At 34.8% G+C, this 24,086-nt stretch overlaps 1 protein-coding gene across 12 annotated transcripts in view; it reads right to left on the bottom strand.

The window, feature by feature from the left end:
- LOC139980539 (uncharacterized) overlaps positions 1-24,086 on the bottom strand; it is an 89,576-nt gene that overhangs the window by 7,036 nt on the left and 58,454 nt on the right. The window contains exons 1-10 of one of the 12 annotated variants that reach the window (XR_011797584.1): positions 18,833-20,200; positions 16,050-16,125; positions 15,759-15,866; positions 15,481-15,673; positions 11,903-12,011; positions 11,188-11,606; positions 9,221-9,411; positions 7,708-8,159; positions 7,302-7,331; positions 4,349-6,019 (exon numbers count right to left, since the gene is read on the bottom strand). Coding sequence is in view for 2 of the 12 variants with exons in the window: in XM_071992250.1 (XP_071848351.1) it covers positions 12,786-12,791; positions 13,042-13,204; positions 13,376-13,543; positions 15,481-15,626 (483 nt within the window). In the remaining 10 variants the exon portion in view is untranslated. The other 11 variants (XR_011797576.1, XR_011797577.1, XR_011797581.1 and 8 more) reach the window with 11 other exon arrangements.

Below are 24,086 nucleotides of genomic sequence, written 5' to 3'. Positions count from 1 at the left end.
GTGTCCACCACCAACTTTTGTTGCTGTTGTTGTTGTTGTAGTCAACTTCGACCTATTAACAAGAAAAAAAAGAAAGGTTAATTGGATTGGGAATTAAACAACAAACAAACAAACATACATCAAACAAACAACAAACAAACATACATCAAACAAAAAACAAACAAACATACATCAAACAATCAAAGAAACATAACATAGAAGAAACAAACTAAAAACAACATGCAAAAACATTCAATGGTAAATTGAACAAACATGGAACAAACACAACCTTGTTGTTGTCTTCCTCGACAAGCTCTTTGTTGTTGTGACCACTGCCAACCTTTGTCGTCCTCTGCATCACCAACTGTTGTTGCTGTTGTTGTTGTTGTAGAAAAATCGTCTTACACCTATAAACAAGAAAAAAAAAGAAAGCTTAACAGGACCAAATTGGGCATTAAACAAGAAACAAACATACATCAAACAAGCAACAAACAAATATACATCAAACAAACAACAAACAAACATATCAAGCAAACAAAGAAGAAACATAACATAGAACAAACAAACATAAAAAACATTCAATGATAAATTGAACAAACATGGAACAAACACAACCTTGTTGTTGTCTTCCTCGACAAGCTCTTTGTTGTTGTGTCCACTGCCAACTTTTGTCGTCGTCCTCCGCATCACCACAACCTTTGTTGTTGTTGTTGTTTTTGTTGTTGTGTCCACCACCAACTTTTGTTGCTGTTGTTGTTGTAGTCAACTTCGTCCTACACCTATTAACAAGAAAAAAAGCTTAATTGGATTGGGCATTAAACAGCAAACTAACAAAAATACATCTAACAAACAACAAAAATACATCTAACAAACAACAAACAAAAATACATCCAACAAACAACAAACAAATACATCCAACAAACAAACATATCAAACAAACAAAGAAGAAACATAACATAGAACAAACAAACTAAAAACAAACATGAAAAAAAAATTCAATGATAAATTGAACAAACATGGATTAATTGGATTGAGCATTAAACAACAAACAAACAAAAATACATCGAACAAACAAACATTTCAAACAAACAAACAAAAAAAATTACATAGCACAAACAAACTAAAAACAAACATTAAAAAAAATTCAAATGATAAATTGAACAAACATGGAACAAACAACCTTGTTGTTGTTGTCTTCCTCGACAACCTCTTTGTTGTTGTGTCCACTGCCGACCTTTGTCGTCGTCCTCCGCATCACCACAACCTTTGTTGTTGTTGTTTTTGTTGTTGTGTCCACCACCAACTTTTGTTGCTGTTGTTGTTGTTGTAGTCAACTTCGACCTATTAACAAGAAAAAAAAGAAAGGTTAATTGGATTGGGAATTAAACAACAAACAAATATACATCAAACAAACAACAAACAAAAATACATCAAACAAAAAACAAACAAACATACATCAAAGAAACAAAGAAGAAACATAACATAGAAGAAACAAACTAAAAACAAACAGGCAAAAACATTCAATGGTAAATTGAACAAACATGGAACAAACACAACCTTGTTGTTGTCTTCCTCGACAAGCTCTTTGTTGTTGTGTCCACTGCCAACGTTTGTCGTCTTCCTCCGCATCACCACAACCTCTGTTGTTGTTGTTGTTTTTGTTGTTGTGTCCACCACCAACTTTTGTTGCTGTTGTCGTTGTTGTAGTCAACTTTGTCTTTCACCTATTAACAAGAAAAAAAGAAAGCTTAACAGGATTGGGCATTAAACAAGAAACAAACATACATCAAACAAACAACAAACAAAAATACATCAAACAAACAACAAACAAACATATCAAACAATCAAAGAAGAAACTAACATAAAACAAACAAACTAAAAACAAACATGAAAAAAAATCAATGATAAATTGAACAAACATGGAACAAACACAACCTTGTTGTTGTCTTCCTCGACAAGCTCTTTGTTGTTGTGTCCACTGCCGACCTTTGTCGTCGTCCTTCGCATCACCACAACCTTTCTTGTTGTTGTTGTTTTTGTTGTTGTGTCCACCACCAACTTTTGTTGCTGTTGTTGTTGTTGTAGTCAACTTCGACCTATTAACAAGAAAAAAAAGAAAGGTTAATTGGATTGGGAATTAAACAACAAACAAACAAACATACATCAAACAAACAACAAACAAACATACATCAAACAAACAAAAAACAAACAAACATACATCAAACAATCAAAGAAACATAACATAGAAGAAACAAACTAAAAACAACATGCAAAAACATTCAATGGTAAATTGAACAAACATGGAACAAACACAACCTTGTTGTTGTCTTCCTCGACAAGCTCTTTGTTGTTGTGACCACTGCCAACCTTTGTCGTCCTCTGCATCACCAACTGTTGTTGCTGTTGTTGTTGTTGTAGAAAAATCGTCTTACACCTATAAACAAGAAAAAAAAAGAAAGCTTAACAGGACCAAATTGGGCATTAAACAAGAAACAAACATACATCAAACAAGCAACAAACAAATATACATCAAACAAACAACAAACAAACATATCAAGCAAACAAAGAAGAAACATAACATAGAACAAACAAACATAAAAAACATTCAATGATAAATTGAACAAACATGGAACAAACACAACCTTGTTGTTGTCTTCCTCGACAAGCTCTTTGTTGTTGTGTCCACTGCCAACCTTTGTCGTCGTCCTCCGCATCACCACAACCTTTGTTGTTGTTGTTGTTTTTGTTGTTGTGTCCACCACCAACTTTTGTTGCTGTTGTTGTTGTAGTCAACTTCGTCCTACACCTATTAACAAGAAAAAAAGCTTAATTGGATTGGGCATTAAACAGCAAACTAACAAAAATACATCTAACAAACAACAAAAATACATCTAACAAACAACAAACAAAAATACATCCAACAAACAACAAACAAATACATCCAACAAACAAACATATCAAACAAACAAAGAAGAAACATAACATAGAACAAACAAACTAAAAACAAACATGAAAAAAAAATTCAATGATAAATTGAACAAACATGGATTAATTGGATTGAGCATTAAACAACAAACAAACAAAAATACATCGAACAAACAAACATTTCAAACAAACAAACAAAAAAAATTACATAGCACAAACAAACTAAAAACAAACATTAAAAAAAATTCAAATGATAAATTGAACAAACATGGAACAAACAACCTTGTTGTTGTTGTCTTCCTCGACAACCTCTTTGTTGTTGTGTCCACTGCCGACCTTTGTCGTCGTCCTCCGCATCACCACAACCTTTGTTGTTGTTGTTTTTGTTGTTGTGTCCACCACCAACTTTTGTTGCTGTTGTTGTTGTTGTAGTCAACTTCGACCTATTAACAAGAAAAAAAAGAAAGGTTAATTGGATTGGGAATTAAACAACAAACAAATATACATCAAACAAACAACAAACAAAAATACATCAAACAAAAAACAAACAAACATACATCAAAGAAACAAAGAAGAAACATAACATAGAAGAAACAAACTAAAAACAAACAGGCAAAAACATTCAATGGTAAATTGAACAAACATGGAACAAACACAACCTTGTTGTTGTCTTCCTCGACAAGCTCTTTGTTGTTGTGTCCACTGCCAACGTTTGTCGTCTTCCTCCGCATCACCACAACCTCTGTTGTTGTTGTTGTTTTTGTTGTTGTGTCCACCACCAACTTTTGTTGCTGTTGTCGTTGTTGTAGTCAACTTTGTCTTTCACCTATTAACAAGAAAAAAAGAAAGCTTAACAGGATTGGGCATTAAACAAGAAACAAACATACATCAAACAAACAACAAACAAAAATACATCAAACAAACAACAAACAAACATATCAAACAATCAAAGAAGAAACTAACATAAAACAAACAAACTAAAAACAAACATGAAAAAAAATCAATGATAAATTGAACAAACATGGAACAAACACAACCTTGTTGTTGTCTTCCTCGACAAGCTCTTTGTTGTTGTGTCCACTGCCGACCTTTGTCGTCGTCCTTCGCATCACCACAACCTTTCTTGTTGTTGTTGTTTTTGTTGTTGTGTCCACCACCAACTTTTGTTGCTGTTGTTGTTGTTGTAGTCAACTTCGACCTATTAACAAGAAAAAAAAGAAAGGTTAATTGGATTGGGAATTAAACAACAAACAAACAAACATACATCAAACAAACAACAAACAAACATACATCAAACAAACAAAAAACAAACAAACATACATCAAACAATCAAAGAAACATAACATAGAAGAAACAAACTAAAAACAACATGCAAAAACATTCAATGGTAAATTGAACAAACATGGAACAAACACAACCTTGTTGTTGTCTTCCTCGACAAGCTCTTTGTTGTTGTGACCACTGCCAACCTTTGTCGTCCTCTGCATCACCAACTGTTGTTGCTGTTGTTGTTGTTGTAGAAAAATCGTCTTACACCTATAAACAAGAAAAAAAAAGAAAGCTTAACAGGACCAAATTGGGCATTAAACAAGAAACAAACATACATCAAACAAGCAACAAACAAATATACATCAAACAAACAACAAACAAACATATCAAGCAAACAAAGAAGAAACATAACATAGAACAAACAAACATAAAAAACATTCAATGATAAATTGAACAAACATGGAACAAACACAACCTTGTTGTTGTCTTCCTCGACAAGCTCTTTGTTGTTGTGTCCACTGCCAACCTTTGTCGTCGTCCTCCGCATCACCACAACCTTTGTTGTTGTTGTTGTTTTTGTTGTTGTGTCCACCACCAACTTTTGTTGCTGTTGTTGTTGTAGTCAACTTCGTCCTACACCTATTAACAAGAAAAAAAGCTTAATTGGATTGGGCATTAAACAGCAAACTAACAAAAATACATCTAACAAACAACAAAAATACATCTAACAAACAACAAACAAAAATACATCCAACAAACAACAAACAAATACATCCAACAAACAAACATATCAAACAAACAAAGAAGAAACATAACATAGAACAAACAAACTAAAAACAAACATGAAAAAAAAATTCAATGATAAATTGAACAAACATGGATTAATTGGATTGAGCATTAAACAACAAACAAACAAAAATACATCGAACAAACAAACATTTCAAACAAACAAACAAAAAAAATTACATAGCACAAACAAACTAAAAACAAACATTAAAAAAAATTCAAATGATAAATTGAACAAACATGGAACAAACAACCTTGTTGTTGTTGTCTTCCTCGACAACCTCTTTGTTGTTGTGTCCACTGCCGACCTTTGTCGTCGTCCTCCGCATCACCACAACCTTTGTTGTTGTTGTTTTTGTTGTTGTGTCCACCACCAACTTTTGTTGCTGTTGTTGTTGTTGTAGTCAACTTCGACCTATTAACAAGAAAAAAAAGAAAGGTTAATTGGATTGGGAATTAAACAACAAACAAATATACATCAAACAAACAACAAACAAAAATACATCAAACAAAAAACAAACAAACATACATCAAAGAAACAAAGAAGAAACATAACATAGAAGAAACAAACTAAAAACAAACAGGCAAAAACATTCAATGGTAAATTGAACAAACATGGAACAAACACAACCTTGTTGTTGTCTTCCTCGACAAGCTCTTTGTTGTTGTGTCCACTGCCAACGTTTGTCGTCTTCCTCCGCATCACCACAACCTCTGTTGTTGTTGTTGTTTTTGTTGTTGTGTCCACCACCAACTTTTGTTGCTGTTGTCGTTGTTGTAGTCAACTTTGTCTTTCACCTATTAACAAGAAAAAAAGAAAGCTTAACAGGATTGGGCATTAAACAAGAAACAAACATACATCAAACAAACAACAAACAAAAATACATCAAACAAACAACAAACAAACATATCAAACAATCAAAGAAGAAACTAACATAAAACAAACAAACTAAAAACAAACATGAAAAAAAATCAATGATAAATTGAACAAACATGGAACAAACACAACCTTGTTGTTGTCTTCCTCGACAAGCTCTTTGTTGTTGTGTCCACTGCCGACCTTTGTCGTCGTCCTTCGCATCACCACAACCTTTCTTGTTGTTGTTGTTTTTGTTGTTGTGTCCACCACCAACTTTTGTTGCTGTTGTTGTTGTTGTAGTCAACTTCGACCTATTAACAAGAAAAAAAAGAAAGGTTAATTGGATTGGGAATTAAACAACAAACAAACAAACATACATCAAACAAACAACAAACAAACATACATCAAACAAACAAAAAACAAACAAACATACATCAAACAATCAAAGAAACATAACATAGAAGAAACAAACTAAAAACAACATGCAAAAACATTCAATGGTAAATTGAACAAACATGGAACAAACACAACCTTGTTGTTGTCTTCCTCGACAAGCTCTTTGTTGTTGTGACCACTGCCAACCTTTGTCGTCCTCTGCATCACCAACTGTTGTTGCTGTTGTTGTTGTTGTAGAAAAATCGTCTTACACCTATAAACAAGAAAAAAAAAGAAAGCTTAACAGGACCAAATTGGGCATTAAACAAGAAACAAACATACATCAAACAAGCAACAAACAAATATACATCAAACAAACAACAAACAAACATATCAAGCAAACAAAGAAGAAACATAACATAGAACAAACAAACATAAAAAACATTCAATGATAAATTGAACAAACATGGAACAAACACAACCTTGTTGTTGTCTTCCTCGACAAGCTCTTTGTTGTTGTGTCCACTGCCAACCTTTGTCGTCGTCCTCCGCATCACCACAACCTTTGTTGTTGTTGTTGTTTTTGTTGTTGTGTCCACCACCAACTTTTGTTGCTGTTGTTGTTGTAGTCAACTTCGTCCTACACCTATTAACAAGAAAAAAAGCTTAATTGGATTGGGCATTAAACAGCAAACTAACAAAAATACATCTAACAAACAACAAAAATACATCTAACAAACAACAAACAAAAATACATCCAACAAACAACAAACAACAAACAAATACATCCAACAAACAAACATATCAAACAAACAAAGAAGAAACATAACATAGAACAAACAAACTAAAAACAAACATGAAAAAAAAATTCAATGATAAATTGAACAAACATGGATTAATTGGATTGAGCATTAAACAACAAACAAACAAAAATACATCGAACAAACAAACATATCAAACAAACAAACAAAAAAAATTACATAGCACAAACAAACTAAAAACAAACATTAAAAAAAATTCAAATGATAAATTGAACAAACATGGAACAAACAACCTTGTTGTTGTTGTCTTCCTCGACAACCTCTTTGTTGTTGTGTCCACTGCCGACCTTTGTCGTCGTCCTCCGCATCACCACAACCTTTCTTGTTGTTGTTGTTTTTGTTGTTGTGTCCACCACCAACTTTTGTTGCTGTTGTTGTTGTTGTAGTCAACTTCGACCTATTAACAAGAAAAAAAAGAAAGGTTAATTGGATTGGGAATTAAACAACAAACAAACAAACATACATCAAACAAACAACGAACAAACATACATCAAACAAAAAACAAACAAACATACATCAAACAATCAAAGAAACATAACATAGAAAAAAACAAACTAAAAACAAACATGCAAAAACATTCAATGGTAAATTGAACAAACATGGAACAAACACAACCTTGTTGTTGTCTTCCTCGACAAGCTCTTTGTTGTTGTGTCCACTGCCGACCTTTGTCGTCCTCTGCATCACCACAACCTTTGTTGTTGTTGTTTTTGTTGTTGTGTCCAAGACCAACTGTTGTTGCTGTTGTTGTTGTTGTAGAAAAATCGTCTTACACCTATAAACAAGAAAAAAAAAGAAAGCTTAACAGGATTGGGCATTAAACAAGAAACAAACATACATCAAACAAGCAACAAACAAAAATACATCAAACAAACAACAAACAAACATATCAAGCAAACAAAGAAGAAACATAACATAGAACAAACAAACATAAAAAACATTCAATGATAAATTGAACAAACATGGAACAAACACAACCTTGTTGTTGTCTTCCTCGACAAGCTCTTTGTTGTTGTGTCCACTGCCAACCTTTGTCGTCGTCCTCCGCATCACCACAACCTTTGTTGTTGTTGTTGTTTTTGTTGTTGTGTCCACCACCAACTTTTGTTGCTGTTGTTGTTGTTGTAGTCAACTTCGTCCTACACCTATTAACAAGAAAAAAAGCTTAATTGGATTGGGCATTAAACAGCAAACTAAAAAAAATACATCTAACAAACAACAAAAATACATCTAACAAACAACAAACAAAAATACATCCAACAAACAACAAACAAATACATCCAACAAACAAACATATCAAACAAACAAAGAAGAAACCTAACATAGAACAAACAAACTAAAAACAAACATGAAAAAAAATTCAATGATAAATTGAACAAACATGGAACAAACACAACCTTGTTGTTGTCTTCCTCGACAAGCTCTTTGTTGTTGTGTCCACTGCCGACCTTTGTCATCGTCCGCATCACCACAACCTTTGTTGTTGTTGTTGTTGTTTTTGTTGTTGTGTCCAAGACCAACTGTTGTTGCTGTTGTTGTTGTTGTAGTGAACTTCGTCCTACACCTATTAACAAGAAAAAAAGCTTAATTGGATTGGGCATTAAACAGCAAACAAACAAAAATACATCTAACAAACAACAAACAAAAATACATCTAACACAACAAACAAAAATACATCCAACAAACAACAAACAAACATATCAAACAAACAAAGAAGAAACATAACATAGAACCACAACCTTTGTTGTTGTTGTTTTTGTTGTTGTGTCCACCACCAACTTTTGTTGCTGTTGTTGTTGTTGTAGTCAACTTCGACCTATTAACAAGAAAAAAAAGAAAGGTTAATTGGATTGGGAATTAAACAACAAACAAACAAACATACATCAAACAAACAACGAACAAACATACATCAAACAAAAAACAAACAAACATACATCAAACAAACAAAGAAGAAACATAACATAGAAGAAACAAAGTAAAAACAAACATGCAAAAACATTCAATGGTAAATTGAACAAACATGGAACAAACACAACCTTGTAACTGTTGTCTTCCTCGACAAGCTCTTTGTTGTTGTGTCCACTGCCAACCTTTGTCGTCTTCCTCCGCATCACCACAACCTCTGTTGTTGTTGTTGTTTTTGTTGTTGTGTCCACCACCAACTTTTGTTGCTGTTGTCATTGTTGTAGTCAACTTTGTCTTTCACCTATTAACAAGAAAAAAAAGAAAGCTTAACAGGATTGGGCATTAAACAAGAAACAAACATACATCAAACAAACAACAAACAAAAATACATCAAACAAACAACAAACAAACATATCAAAGAAGAAACTAACATAGAACAAACAAACATAAAAAAAATTCAATGATAAATTGAACAAACATGGAACAAACAACCTTGTTGTTGTCTTCCTCGACAAGCTCTTTGTTGTTGTGTCCACTGCCGACCTTTGTCGTCCTCCGCATCACCACAACCTTTGTTGTTGTTGTTTTTGTTGTTGTGTCCACCACCAACTTTTGTTGCTGTTGTTGTTGTTGTAGTCAACTTCGACCTATTAACAAGAACAAAAAGAAAGGTTAATTGGATTGGGAATTAAACAACAAACAAACAAACATACATCAAACAAACAACAAACAAACATACATCAAACAAAAAACAAACAAACATACATCAAACAATCAAAGAAACATAACATAGAAGAAACAAACTAAAAACAACATGCAAAAACATTCAATGGTAAATTGAACAAACATGGAACAAACAACCTTGTTGTTGTTGTCTTCCTCGACAAGCTCTTTGTTGTTGTGTCCACTGCCGACCTTTGTCGTCCTCCGCATCACCATAACCTTTGTTGTTGTTGTTTTTGTGTCCACCACCAACTTTTGTTGCTGTTGTTGTTGTAGTCAACTTCGACCTATTAACAAGAAAAAAAAGAAAGGTTAATTGGATTGGGAATTAAACAACAAACAAACAAACATACATCAAACAAACAACAAACAAAGATACATCAAACAAAAAACAAACAAACATACATCAAACAATCAAAGAAACATAACATAGAAGAAACAAACTAAAAACAACATGCAAAAACATTCAATGGTAAATTGAACAAACATGGAACAAACACAACCTTGTTGTTGTCTTCCTCGACAAGCTCTTTGTTGTTGTGTCCACTGCCAACCTTTGTCGTCTTCCTCCGCATCACCACAACCTCTGTTGTTGTTGTTGTTTTTGTTGTTGTGTCAACCACCAACTTTTGTTGCTGTTGTTGTTGTTGTAGTCAACTTCGTCCTACACCTATGAACAAGAAAAACAAGAAAGGTTAATTGGATTGAGTATTAATCAACAAACAAACAAACAAAAATACATGTAACAAACAAACATATCAAAAAAAAAACAAAAAAATTACATAGAACAAACAAACTAGAAACAAACATGAAAAAAAATTCAATGATAAATTGAACAAACATGGAACAAACACAACCTTGTTGTTGTCTTCCTCGACAAGCTCTTTGTTGTTGTGTCCACTGCCGACCTTTGTCGTCCTCTGCATCACCAACTGTTGTTGTTGTTGTAGAAAAATCGTCTTACACCTATAAACAAGAAAAAAAAGAAAGCTTAACAGGATTGGGCATTAAACAAGAAACAAACATACATCAAACAAGCAACAAACAAAAATACATCAAACAAACAACAAACAAACATATCAAGCAAACAAAGAAGAAACATAACAGAACAAACAAACATAAAAAACATTCAATGATAAATTGAACAAACATGGAACAAACACAACCTTGTTGTTGTGTTCCTCGACAAGCTCTTTGTTGTTGTGTCCACTGCCAACCTTTGTCGTCGTCCTCCGCATCACCACAACCTTTGTTGTTGTTGTTGTTTTTGTTGTTGTGTCCACCACCAACTTTTGTTGCTGTTGTTGTTGTTGTAGTCAACTTCGACCTATTAACAAGAAAAAAAAGAAAGGTTGATTGGATTGGGAATTAAACAACAAACAAACAAACATACATCAAACAAAAAACAAACCAAAATACATCAAACAACAAACAAACAAACATACATCAAACAAACAAAGAAGAAACATAACATAGAAGAAACAAACTAAAAACAAACATGCATAAACATTCAATGGTAAATTGAACAAACATGGAACAAACAACCTTGTTGTTGTTGTCTTCCTCGACAACCTCTTTGTTGTTGTGTCCACTGCCGACCTTTGTCGTCCTCCGCATCACCACAACCTTTGTTGTTGTTGTTTTTGTGTCCACCACTAACTTTTGTTGCTGTTGTTGTTGTTGTAGTCAACTTCGACCTATTAACAAGAAAAAAAAGAAAGGTTAATTGGATTGGGAATTAAACAACAAACAAACAAACATACATCAAACAAACAACAAACAAAGATACATCAAACAAAAAACAAACAAACATACATCAAACAATCAAAGAAACATAACATAGAAGAAACAAACTAAAAACAACATGCAAAAACATTCAATGGTAAATTGAACAAACATGGAACAAACACAACCTTGTTGTTGTCTTCCTCGACAAGCTCTTTGTTGTTGTGTCCACTGCCAACCTTTGTCGTCTTCCTCCGCATCACCACAACCTCTGTTGTTGTTGTTGTTTTTGTTGTTGTGTCAACCACCAACTTTTGTTGCTGTTGTTGTTGTTGTAGTCAACTTCGTCCTACACCTATGAACAAGAAAAAAAAGAAAGGTTAATTGGATTGAGTATTAATCAACAAACAAACAAACAAAAATACATGTAACAAACAAACATATCAAAAAAAAAAAAAAATTACATAGAACAAACAAACACAACCTTGTTGTTGTCTTCCTCGATAAGCTCTTTGTTGTTGTGTCCACTGCCGACCTTTGTCGTCCTTTGCATCACCACAACCTTTGTTGTTGTTGTTTTTGTTGTTGTGTCCAAGACCAACTGTTGTTGCTGTTGTTGTTGTTGTAGAAAAATCGTCTTACACCTATAAACAAGAAAAAAAAAGAAAGCTTAACAGGATTGGGCATTAAACAAGAAACAAACATACATCAAACAAGCAACAAACAAAAATACATCAAACAAACAACAAACAAACATATCAAGCAAACAAAGAAGAAACATAACAGAACAAACAAACATAAAAAACATTCAATGATAAATTGAACAAACATGGAACAAACACAACCTTGTTGTTGTCTTCCTCGACAAGCTCTTTGTTGTTGCGTCCACTGCCAACCTTTGTCGTCGTCCTCCGCATCACCACAACCTTTGTTGTTGTTGTTGTTTTTGTTGTTGTGTCCACCACCAACTTTTGTTGCTGTTGTTGTTGTAGTCAACTTCGTCCTACACCTATTAACAAGAAAAAAAGCTTAATTGGATTGGGCATTAAACAGCAAACTAACAAAAATACATCTAACAAACAACAAAAATACATCTAACAAACAACAAACAAAAATACATCCAACAAACAACAAACAAATACATCCAACAAACAAACATATCAAACAAACAAAGAAGAAACATAACATAGAACAAACAAACTAAAAACAAACATGAAAAAAATTCAATGATAAATTGAACAAACATGGAACAAACACAACCTTGTTGTTGTCTTCCTCGACAAGCTCTTTGTTGTTGCGTCCACTGCCAACCTTTGTCGTCCTCCGCATCACCACAACCTTTGTTGTTGTTGTTGTTTTTGTTGTTGTGTCCACCACCAACTTTTGTTGCTGTTGTTGTTGTTGTAGTCAACTTCGTCCTACACCTATTAACAAGAAAAAAAGCTTAATTGGATTGGGCATTAAACAGCAAACTAACAAAAATACATCTAACAAACAACAAAAATACATCTAACAAACAACAAACAAATACATCCAACAAACAACAAACAAATACATCCAACAAACAAACATATCAAACAAACAAAGAAGAAACATAACATAGAACAAACAAACTAAAAACAAACATGAAAAAAAATTCAATGATAAATTGAACAAACATGGAACAAACACAACCTTGTTGTTGTCTTCCTCAACAACCTCTTTGTTGTTGTGTCCACTGCCAACCTTTGTCGTCCTCCGCATCACCACAACCTTTGTTGTTGTTGTTGTTTTTGTTGTTGCGTCGAAGACCAACTGTTGTTGCTGTTGTTGTTGTTGTAGAAAAATGGTCTTACACCTATAAAGAAGAAAAAAAAAGAAAGCTTAACAGGATTGGGCATTAAACAAGAAACAAACATACATCAAACAAACAACAAACAAACATATCAAACAAACAAAGAAGAAACTAACATAGAACAAACAAACATAAAAAACATGATAAATTGAACAAACATGGAACAAACACAACCTTGTTGTTGTCTTCCTCGACAAGCTCTGTTGTTGTTGTGTCCACTGCCAACCTTTGTCGTCGTCCTCCGCATCACCACAACCTTTGTTGTTGTTGTTGTTTTTGTTGTTGTGTCCACCACCAACTTTTGTTGCTGTTGTTGTTGTTGTAGTCAACTTCGTCCTACACCTATTAACAAGAAAAAAAGCTTAATTGGATTGGGCATTAAACAGCAAACAAACAAAAATACATCTAACAAACAACAAACAAAAATACATCCAACAAAAAAAAAAAAAACATATCAAACAAACAAAGAAGAAACATAACATAGAACAAACAAACTAAAAACAAACATGAAAAAAAATTCAATGATAAATTGAACAAACATGGAACAAACACAACCTTGTTGTTGTCTTCCTCGACAAACTCTTTGTTGTTGTGTCCACTGCCGACCTTTGTCGTCCTCCGTATCACCACAACCTTTGTTGTTGTTGTTGTTTTTGTTGTTGTGTCCAAGACCAACTGTTTTTGTTGTTGTAGAAAAATCGTCTTACACCTATAAACAAGAAAAAAAGAAAGCTTACCAGGATTGGGCATTAAACAAGAAACAAACATACATCAAACAAACAACAAACAAACAACAAACAAACATATCAAACAAACAAAGAAGAAACCAACATAGAACAAACAAACATAAAAAACATTCAATGATAAATTGAACAAACATGGAACAAACACAACCTTGTTGTTGTCTTCCTCGACAAGCTCTTTGTTGTTGTGTCCACTGCCAACCTTTGTCGTCGTCCTTCGCATCACCACAACCTTTGTTGTTGTTGTTGTTTTTGTTGTTGTGTCCACCACCAACTTTTGTTGCTGTTGTAGTCAACTTCATCCTACACCTATTAACAAGAAAAAAAGCTTAATTGGATTGGGCATTAAACAGCAAACAAACAAAAATACATCTAACAAACAAAAATACATCTAACAAACAACAAACAAAAATACATCTAACAAACAACAAACAAAAATACATCCAACAAAAAACAAACAAACATATCAAACAAACAAAGAAGAAACATAACATAGAACAAACAAACTAAAAACAAACATGAAAAAAAAATCAATGATAAATTGAAGAAACATGGAACAAACACAACCTTTGTCGTCCTCCGCAACACCACAACCTTTGTTGTTGTTGTTGTTTTTGTTGTTGTGTCCACCACCAACTTTTGTTGCTGTTGTTGTTGCTGTAGTCAACTTGGTCTTACTCCTATTAACAAGAAAAAAAAGAAAGCTTAAATTGGATTGGGCATTAAAAAACAAACAAACAAAAATACATCTAACAAACAAACATATCAAACAAACAAGAAACATAACATAGAACAAACAATCAACAAACTAACATGAAAAAAAAATTCAATGATAAATTGAACAAACATGGAACAAACACAACCTTGTTGTTGTCTTCCTGGACAAGCTCTTTGTTGTTGTGTCCACTGCCAACCTTTGTCGCCGTCCTCCGCATTACCACAACCTTTGTTGTTGTTTTTGTTTTTGTTGTTGTGTCCACCACCAACTTTTGTTGCTGTTGTTGTTGTTGTAGTCAACTTCGTCTTACACCTTTTAACAAGAAAAAAAAGAAAGCTTAATTGGATTGGGCATTACACAAGAAACAAACATACATCAAACAAACAACAAACAAAAATACATCAAACAAACAAACATAACATAGAACAAACAAACAAACTAAAAACAAACATGAAAAAAATGAATGATAAATTGAACATACATGGAACAAACACAACTTTGTTGTGGTCTTCCTCGACAAGCTCTTTGTTGTTGTGTCCACTGCCAACCTTTGTCGTCCTCCGAGCACCACAACCTTTGTTGTTCTTGTTGTTTATGTTGTTGTGTTCACCACCAACTTTTGTTGCTGTTGTTGTTGTAGTCAACTTACTAACAAGAAAAAAAAGAAAGCTTTATTGGATTGAGCATTAAACAACAAACAAACATACATCAAACAAACAACAAACAAACATATCAAACAAACAAAGAAGAAACTAACATAGAACAAACAAACAAAACATAGAACAAACAAACATAGAACAAACAAACAACAAACCAACCTTGTCCTCCTCCACATCACCACAACCTTTGTTGTTGTTTTTGTTGTGTCCGCCACCAACCTTTGTTGTTGTTGTGGTGTCCACCACCAACTTTTGTTGTAGTTGTTGTTGTGTTCACTGCTGACCTTCGTTGTCCCTGTCCTCATTCATCACCACGACCAACATTGTTGTTGTAGTCATCTTCGTCTTACACCTATTAACCAAAAAAAAAGAAAGGTTGATTGGATTTAACATATTAAACTACATGACATAGAACAAACAAACATACAACAACATACACACAATGCTGGTGGTAAAAGACTGGCTGGTGTGGTTGTTGGTTTGTTTGCTGGCTGTAAAATGGTAGAATGCCAAGAAAGTTGCAGTGGATGCTGGCTAGGGAAAGACTGCAATAGAAAAACACAGAAAAGAGTTACCAAACTGTCTTTTCAAATGACATCAATATCTAATTTAAAATTCTCTAGAAAACAAAGCATATACAACATCCAAATTATTTGTTTATGTTGGAAGATGTGTACTTAAACATCCAATAAATTTATTATAGAAACAATCTAAATGATAATACATACAAGAACAAGGCTGGTGAGTTGGTTTGTTGTTGGTGGCTGCGGGATTCTTTATTGGATGTTAGTTGCTGGAGAAAACCTGCAAAATGTATCAAGTAGGATGGTGACTTCGAAGTTCGCCCACTTAAGACTTAAAACACCCCAAAACTAAATCTTCTGGTATAAATCATTTGAAAATATACTTCATATGGTGGGAGAATTTTGTTATAGTACGATACACGGCCAAACTTTCTTTCCTGCAAACTGTTTTCACGTTGTTTTCCAAGAAGATTCTTCGTGATTGTGGAACTGGTATTTCTTGCTAGAGTATTGCGAATTTCGGCCACGCAACCTACAGTGTGGCGCTGGTAAAAATTGGTGGCGCTGTTGCTCTTTCAGTAATTATAACAGACTTCATAGATCTTCGTCATTTTATTGACAAATATGTAAGTAATTTCTTGCACACGGGTCATTTTGGAGAGAAAATAACTGTAGCTTCGTACTTTTTGGTGAAATTTGGCTCTTCCTGTAGGTTTTCATGGTGAAAATCGTGTATTTCTTAGGGTGCCCGAACTTCGCAGTATGGCGAACTTCGCAATACTGACTATACTAGAAAGTTTGATGAAATGTCATATCAAATGATGTAATAATATAAAATATGAAACAATAAGAGAGATCTGTATGTATATCAAACTATTCAAAATCATATATTTTAAAATGGTGGGTAGATGATGATGGCAAATCATGAGGATTCTAGCTTTTGCAATTTATTACAACGTTAAACTGCAGAAGGTGCAGCTACCATTGGCTAGTAGGTAGGCCTAGTGACAATATGCAAACTGTTTGGTAAATAAATTAAATCTAGGTGGTACTAGTTAGCCTACAACTTATTGACTGGATGTTAATAATTGACATCAGTTCTATATCTGAATGACTCAAGGTATTCATTTTCATGAAACGTACATTAACATCATATGATTGTTGTAAAGTTACAGCAATTTAGAAAAGGATTTAATTTTAGGCGGAGTTCAAATCATTTTGGCATATTTCTCATAAACTTAGCTTTAAAGGTGTACAAAGCACTATCCAACTGACATTGCTTGAGATCAGCGCTACCTTACCCGCACTATCTGAATAATTTGTTGCATCTGCCAAAGTATCCCCAACAAGCAGGCTCATGAATATTAAGAATAAGAGATATGTTTGCATTTGCTTGTCTTTAAAAGTGTTGTAGTCTAGCTGGGTTCATCTCATCCCAGCCAGAGAAATGACATCTACCTTAGGACTAACCATTCAAATCTAGTTAGGGACTAGCCCAGGAAATATAAATACCTTAACATGTACAGTTGCCTTTTATCGCTACTACTACTAGTACTTCTTTAGCTAGTAGTGTGTTAGGAGTATAGGCCTAGGCTAGCAACACCTTTCTTAGGCAAGCCCTAGGCGTCAGTTTAGTTAAACCTAGCCTAATTTCAAACAGAACATAGAAGAAAGATTACCGGCGTTGGCCACTTACGTTACATTAGTTGTTACAGGCCTAGATTTATCAGGCTGATTAGACATAGATCAATCCAGCGATAAAGATAGGAAGAAAATTTTCGTAGCGATGGTAAGTTGTGCAAACATCTGCATAGGACTGTCCTCTAGCCAAAATTAACGCAATTTAGTCAATGATATTGAAACATACCTATACCGAATTGGCATTTATTCTACTTGGGTCGATGTTGACGTTAGCAATTTTGAACACAGAGTTCATAGCGTCTAACAATGATTAAGCAGTTTAGAAAAAAACGATCAGGAGAGACAATCAAGGACCTATGGGAGACGGGGAAAATAAAGACACCAAAATCCAGACCGGATTACGATGCTTGTCCAAAGCATTCTTAAACCCATTTACACTTCCTGCAAGTTCAACTTTCTCAAGCAAACCGTTCCCCTCATTCACAACCTATTAGAAAACAGTTCTGCCGAATATTAATCCTACTTTATAATTTCTGGAGTTTATGACCTCTGGTACAACTACTATTAGCACACCTAAAAAGGTCAGATACGAAATTCATTGTCAAAAATGGGTACACACTTAATAATAAACGAACGTTTTCAAAAGGGCTGCTGCAAGGAGCTGAAAACAAAGCAGTAACGATAAAATGGTAAACTACTAGTTTCACTCTACGATTAGACCTAACGAATTGCATGCTGCAGTACAAAGACGAATTTCCAAGTTGACATCAAAAAAATATCTCTCACAATCATAAAGTTGGTGTGATTATCATCAGAAATGTTTAAAAGATTAATTTCTAACCAACATGGGGATTTTAAGCCACAGCGCAAAGTTATGGTTTAATTAAGTGTAGAAAAAAACCATATCCCAGCGTTTGTGAAAAGCATGCGTTACAAACTGTTTCACCTCCAAAGTGTCAGGGATGTTAAAAAGCCTCCCTGATTTTTGTTCGTAGTATGCATAGCTATAATAAAAACTGTCCAATTAAAAAGATGTTAAGAACACACTTGGTCCTCTAATAAAATTCTTAATCTAATTTAGGCTAGGAGAAAACTAAGAAGAATTTATCTAAACCAGAAACTTTCTTCTAAAGACTAAAATAGACAACTCAAAAATCGTAATCAAAAACAAAATCAAGGCCAAAAAAAAAGTACGCATAGAGAAAGAGTATGAAACTATCTCAACAGATTGAGATCCCAAAAAGTTTTGGAAAAGTTAAAGCGATCCTCAACCCAATTAAAAACTCCAACTAATTGATAAAGATAAAAGAGGTAGAAAAATTAAAGGTCTAGATGACAGAACTCACCTTTTCGCATCCACCTTCAAAAATATTTTTACAATCCCCTGCGATCCAATTTTCAATACCTTTTTTAAACAAGAAATTGACAAATTTGTCCATACGAACGCTTTTTATCTTAACGGTACCCTAATCCTAAATGACCAATTTCCTCTCATTAAGCCTATCAACTGTAACGAGTGTAAACTAGCATTTAACTACATCTTCCTCTGGCAAAGATGGTGTAATGTATATGCTAAAAAAACTGTCCCGACAATCTTATTAAACTTAGTGTTCAGTTCTTTAACGAAATTCTCAGAACTGGCTATTTCCCAAAACCATGGAAATACGCTCTCACCATTCTTATCCCCAAACCTAACAAGATTCTCACAAACCCTGAAAATTACAGGCCGATTAGTCTCCTCTCAGCTCTAGGAAGTCTTTGAAAAGATTCTAGATAATAGAATAGGAAGTCACATCGAAAGCCAAAATCATTTCAATCCATCTCAGGCTGGATTTTAAGAACCAGCAATTCAACAATAAATCCCAAAGCTCGACTAACTGAAGGAACGAAAATCGGCTCTACACACAAATTTCACTCAGCGGCAGTCTTCCTTGACGCTGAAAAAATTCTTTGACAAAACATGCCATAATGGTCTCCGGTATAAAATGTTTCAAGTGCAACTTCCCAACTAACATTATAAGGCTCCTCTGTTGGTATTTAAACGATCGGTATATGCAAATTGTCTATAATACTAAGCATTCCAATTCTTTTATTCTGGAAGCCGGAACCCCCCAAGGTTTAATTCTGTACAAAGCTATCTTTTATACTCTTTATATATGAACGACTTCCAAACAATAGCATCTCCAGTTCAAAAGTTAGCCAATTTGCCGATGACATTGCCATGTGGAACACCTGCAAAACCATTAACAAAGTCGTAAAATACCTTCAGAACTTTAATTTTGGTTTTAGATGAATGGTGAAGTTGCTACATAGTTGGCTATATGCCAATATAATACTTGTTAACTACTGTACCGTACCGCGCGCTGGCACAGAACCAGTGACATTGCTTCAGCCAATACGTGCTTAGTATATTTGCATAATCCCCGCCCATGTGTTCTAGTGCCAAACGTTGACACCGCCCATTCGTATGCTGTTCGCATGGTTATAACCTATATTATGCGCTCGCCGAACTTGACAAAATTATATGCTGAGCCGTATGCGATACATCTTACAGGCCTATGATGATTACAGGAAAATATATATATAAGTTATTATTGTATATATGTTTTGGAAAATATAAATAGGTAATGCATAACCTTTACATAAATGAGTGGTTTCGGTCTAATATTGTCTTCTTCAATCTAAATTGGACTTCATATGGGATGAATCTAGCCACCCTCTCGATGATCAACTGCATGACAGTCAAATGACAAAAGGCATTGGTAAATTGAGTCTGCCAGGACTAAAAACCAACAGACACCGGGATTCTTTTATTCCTCGTGGTATGAAGCTATTTAAGATACTCTGTTAAGTTAATTTTTATTATCCTTTCTATCGTATTATGTACACCCACATTTTTACATATTATATATTTACATTTGATATCCGTTTTATTGTTTTGTAGTGAGAGTACACAAATTTCCTTTTTGGAGAAATAAAGTTTTACTTACCCACTTGGTACTGGTAACATATACATTTTACGGAATAGCTATTATATATGAGAAGTTATAACCAATATATTCGGTGTATAATTTTGTCACACACCGCGCCCGATACAATACACCAACATGTAAAACGGTAGCTACCACTGCCAACACAAAATTGACACAGATTGTTAGCACCAATGAAAATAGATCTCAGAAAAGCTTTAGGGTTTCAGCCAATCACATGCATTTCCTGGATAAACAACACGTCTGCGTCCTTGTGAAGCTTATGCCGACCCGTTTCAGGTAACATTCGCCCATTAAAAGCCCATGACTAACACACCAAGTCACAAAAGAAATAGGACCCTAAGACTAGATAGAAGTTCTCACTAGCAAAACGCTACACATCACCGGATAGCTGACAAGTTGGCCTTTCATGGCACCATCCATTTTCCGTATCATGACCATGTAGTGTTTTTGCTATCCGAGCCGGAAGTTTCGGTTTCTTGTAAACAAACCTCTTCACTCTACTAAATTTTCGTACGCTGCCCCGGGAGGCCTAAAATCGTCTCAATTGACCCAATTTTGTTACCACATGTACTTCCGTTAATGCTCTTCAACATGCAAGCCACAGGAAACCAGATCATGATTGATAATGTATTAAAAAGGATGTTCTCCTACTGCAATTTTCCTGAAGGAGAACATCCGGGCAGATTAAAATAGACTCTAATAGGAGTTCAGTGCCACCTTCCGTGGTGTACAAAACACTACGTTAGTATTAGTAATAGCCAAAGGCCGATACCTTACACTTTATTATGTTGAACAACCAAAGTGAATCCTTCAGTTCCTATTTTTAATAAGAACGCAATGCATGTGTGCTGGGTGACTGTGCTGAGGAATACAACGTAAAAGCGGTCGGATTTGCACAGAACAATGTTGGCCTAAGTTATATTGACTTCAAGTTCAAGGTAGACACTGAGATGTGAGAAGGCTAGGCCCTAACTTAAGTACAAATTAGGCAAAGGCCTAACACTTAATGTTAACGTTTACAGCTCGTTAGGCACCTGGACCTAATTATGCAGGACTTGTTGAAGATTCGTGTGGATCTTTCAGGCAGGCCTGTAGGTCTAGGCTATACATGTTCTTCTCCAGCCCTGTTTGTTCAAAAAGAGGATATTAATTATTCCTATTTCCCCAGGATATTTCAGAAATATGGTAGATTTGAAGACAAACAATGGTCTGTTTGAGATGTTGAAATGTAATGGTCTCCAACTGTAAACTCATGAACCTCAATAGGCCTACATGTTATAATATTCATTGCAAATTTGTGATTTTACAGGTTGCACAAGATTATTCTTCCCCTTATGAAGTCTTCTCAAACTCTGTGGGCTGTAATGTATATTTCCAAAAAGTGGAGATTTACTCCACATCCATGATTGATTTATCATATTCGTACATTCATCCTCCTGCTGTTTCTCCATAGGTTCATTCCCTATGTGTGGCAATTGTACTGAGGGACGATTTGGTTTTTGACATTCAACTCCAAAATTGGACTTCAGTTTTAAAATTGCAAGTGTTTAGTAACTGACCAAATTGATTTTCTTTCTTTTTGGAAATTTGTTAGGCGATTATATAATCTGTTCTGGTGATGCAGAATTCGTTCAGCAGGTGGTTCAATTCCATCAACAGATACCATACAGCCAAACAGTTTCCAAGAAGGTCAAGAAGGCACCATAATGAGGCACTACAGGAGCTTTCAGTGGCAAAGCTCTTGTTGAACTTTCTCACATTGTCTAAATAGGAATTTTCTCCGGGGTAATCTCGCTTTTTAGTGTCCGTCACTCTACACAGCAATGTTAATGTTAGGAGTAATCTTAAAGTAATCATGACTTCATTATAGCCCATCCACTTGTGTTCCAATAAAAGACTCCAAATGAGTTGTTAGCTCAGCAACTAATTTCAGATTAAACAACGAAAAATGTGAAAAGGAAACATGTTTGGAAGGTGCCATCTCATACTTTGGAACTACTGGAACAGATAACTAATATATAAAGGGAAGAACAGTTTTAGCAAACTGTTTATCCACCATAAGCCATGTGTATGGAAATGTCTGTAGTAAGTGGACCTGAAGTTTCCCACTGGAATGCTCTGTAGGCCCATAAGTTTAAAATGAAATCTTTATTACACACATAGGCATAAGTTTCTCATCAGACACAAAAAAGTTGTGCATATTGTTGAACTAAGCAAATATTACAGCATGTTGGTATGGCTGAGCTAACAATGGATGATGTCGAGCACATCTTGTACAGTAAAGCCAAAGTGTTCATTAGCATCATTAGATGACTGGAAATAAACCCATTTCTTCCCTTGGAATCCTTTGTGCTTAACTTTGCAAGCTCACCACCCCAAATAAAGTTATCATGAACAATGTGCATCTTTTATAATGTCCTCCATAATTTCTCCCACTTATTATTTGCTATTCTGTGTTCCCCAGTTTTCCATGAAGGACCTGCATTAGTCACTGAATCATGTTTATCATCTGTCTATATTTTGTCCATTTTCGGGCACTGTACCACCCCAGAAGTGTTTAATGCTGAAACTGGAAAATGGAACAATGGTGGACACAGCATACATGAGCCTGTGGAGGTACATTACCTCAAAAAGTGCAGGTACTTTATGAATAATTGGATTCATATCCACATACTGTATAGTTTATGTTGTGTATAGTGAGTGAGTCTGTAATACTTATGTAAATGGTGAGTATTATGTTGTCCAGTAAAACGGAGACTTCAACTTCAATTATCACTTGATAATTTATAGAAAATGACAGTATGTGATAAGGGAGTGGGGTGGGAATTGGGTACAACATAAACATATAAAATGGTATCCCTGTTCCTGTGGCTATGTAAAGGTCTCTTGGAATTTCCTTATATTCTTGCAAGGAAAAAGTTAATAAGTGAATTGTTTTGGCAATGCAGAGGCCCGGTATAAAAAGTAGACATGCATTGAGAGAGTTTCAAGTAAATCACTAATGCCAGGTGGGGTTCCTCTGAAAGGTATGCTGTATTGGTCCCAAATATGCTAGATATTCAAATATGGTCACCGTTGGTCAAAATCCTTAAACTGTTTTAGTTACAACCCTTGTTTTTTCCTAACTGGGACAATCAGTTGTCTTGTGTGTTCCTTAACAATTTCTGAGAACAATTCGGAGAGTAACGATCTCCAGGAATGTACTTTTTGAAAACTTTAAAGCCAAAAGTTTACTAATCTCTATGCCAAATACCCCCAAAAGTATGGACAAGTATTGTTATTCTATAGTAGCTGACACTGGGAACCACCACCTGTCAGTCAGCAGTTTGTAGTGCTTTAGGGTGGAGGCAGTGGCGGAGCGTCCATACAGTCAGAGGGGGCGGATGCCTATTGACATTTGTCACATTTTGTTGGTGTAATTTCCTGACAAAATGGCGATGACACCCATTTATTCTTCATTTATCTGCAAATAAGCAAGGCCCGGAAAGGGTCATTTCCTGCTATCTAGGGAGTATCTTTACTCAAAAAATTTCTGTTCGCTTCGCGCCAACCTGTGGTGGCGCTCCGCTTAGATAGGTTCGCTTCGCGCCAACCTGTGGTGGCGCTC

The sequence above is a fragment of the Apostichopus japonicus genome, chromosome 15 (genome assembly GCF_037975245.1).
Source record: "Apostichopus japonicus isolate 1M-3 chromosome 15, ASM3797524v1, whole genome shotgun sequence".
Lineage (NCBI taxonomy): Eukaryota > Metazoa > Echinodermata > Holothuroidea > Aspidochirotida > Stichopodidae > Apostichopus > Apostichopus japonicus.
The sequence above is the reverse complement of the archived record's forward strand: the minus strand, read 5'-3'. Positions and strand labels throughout refer to the sequence as shown.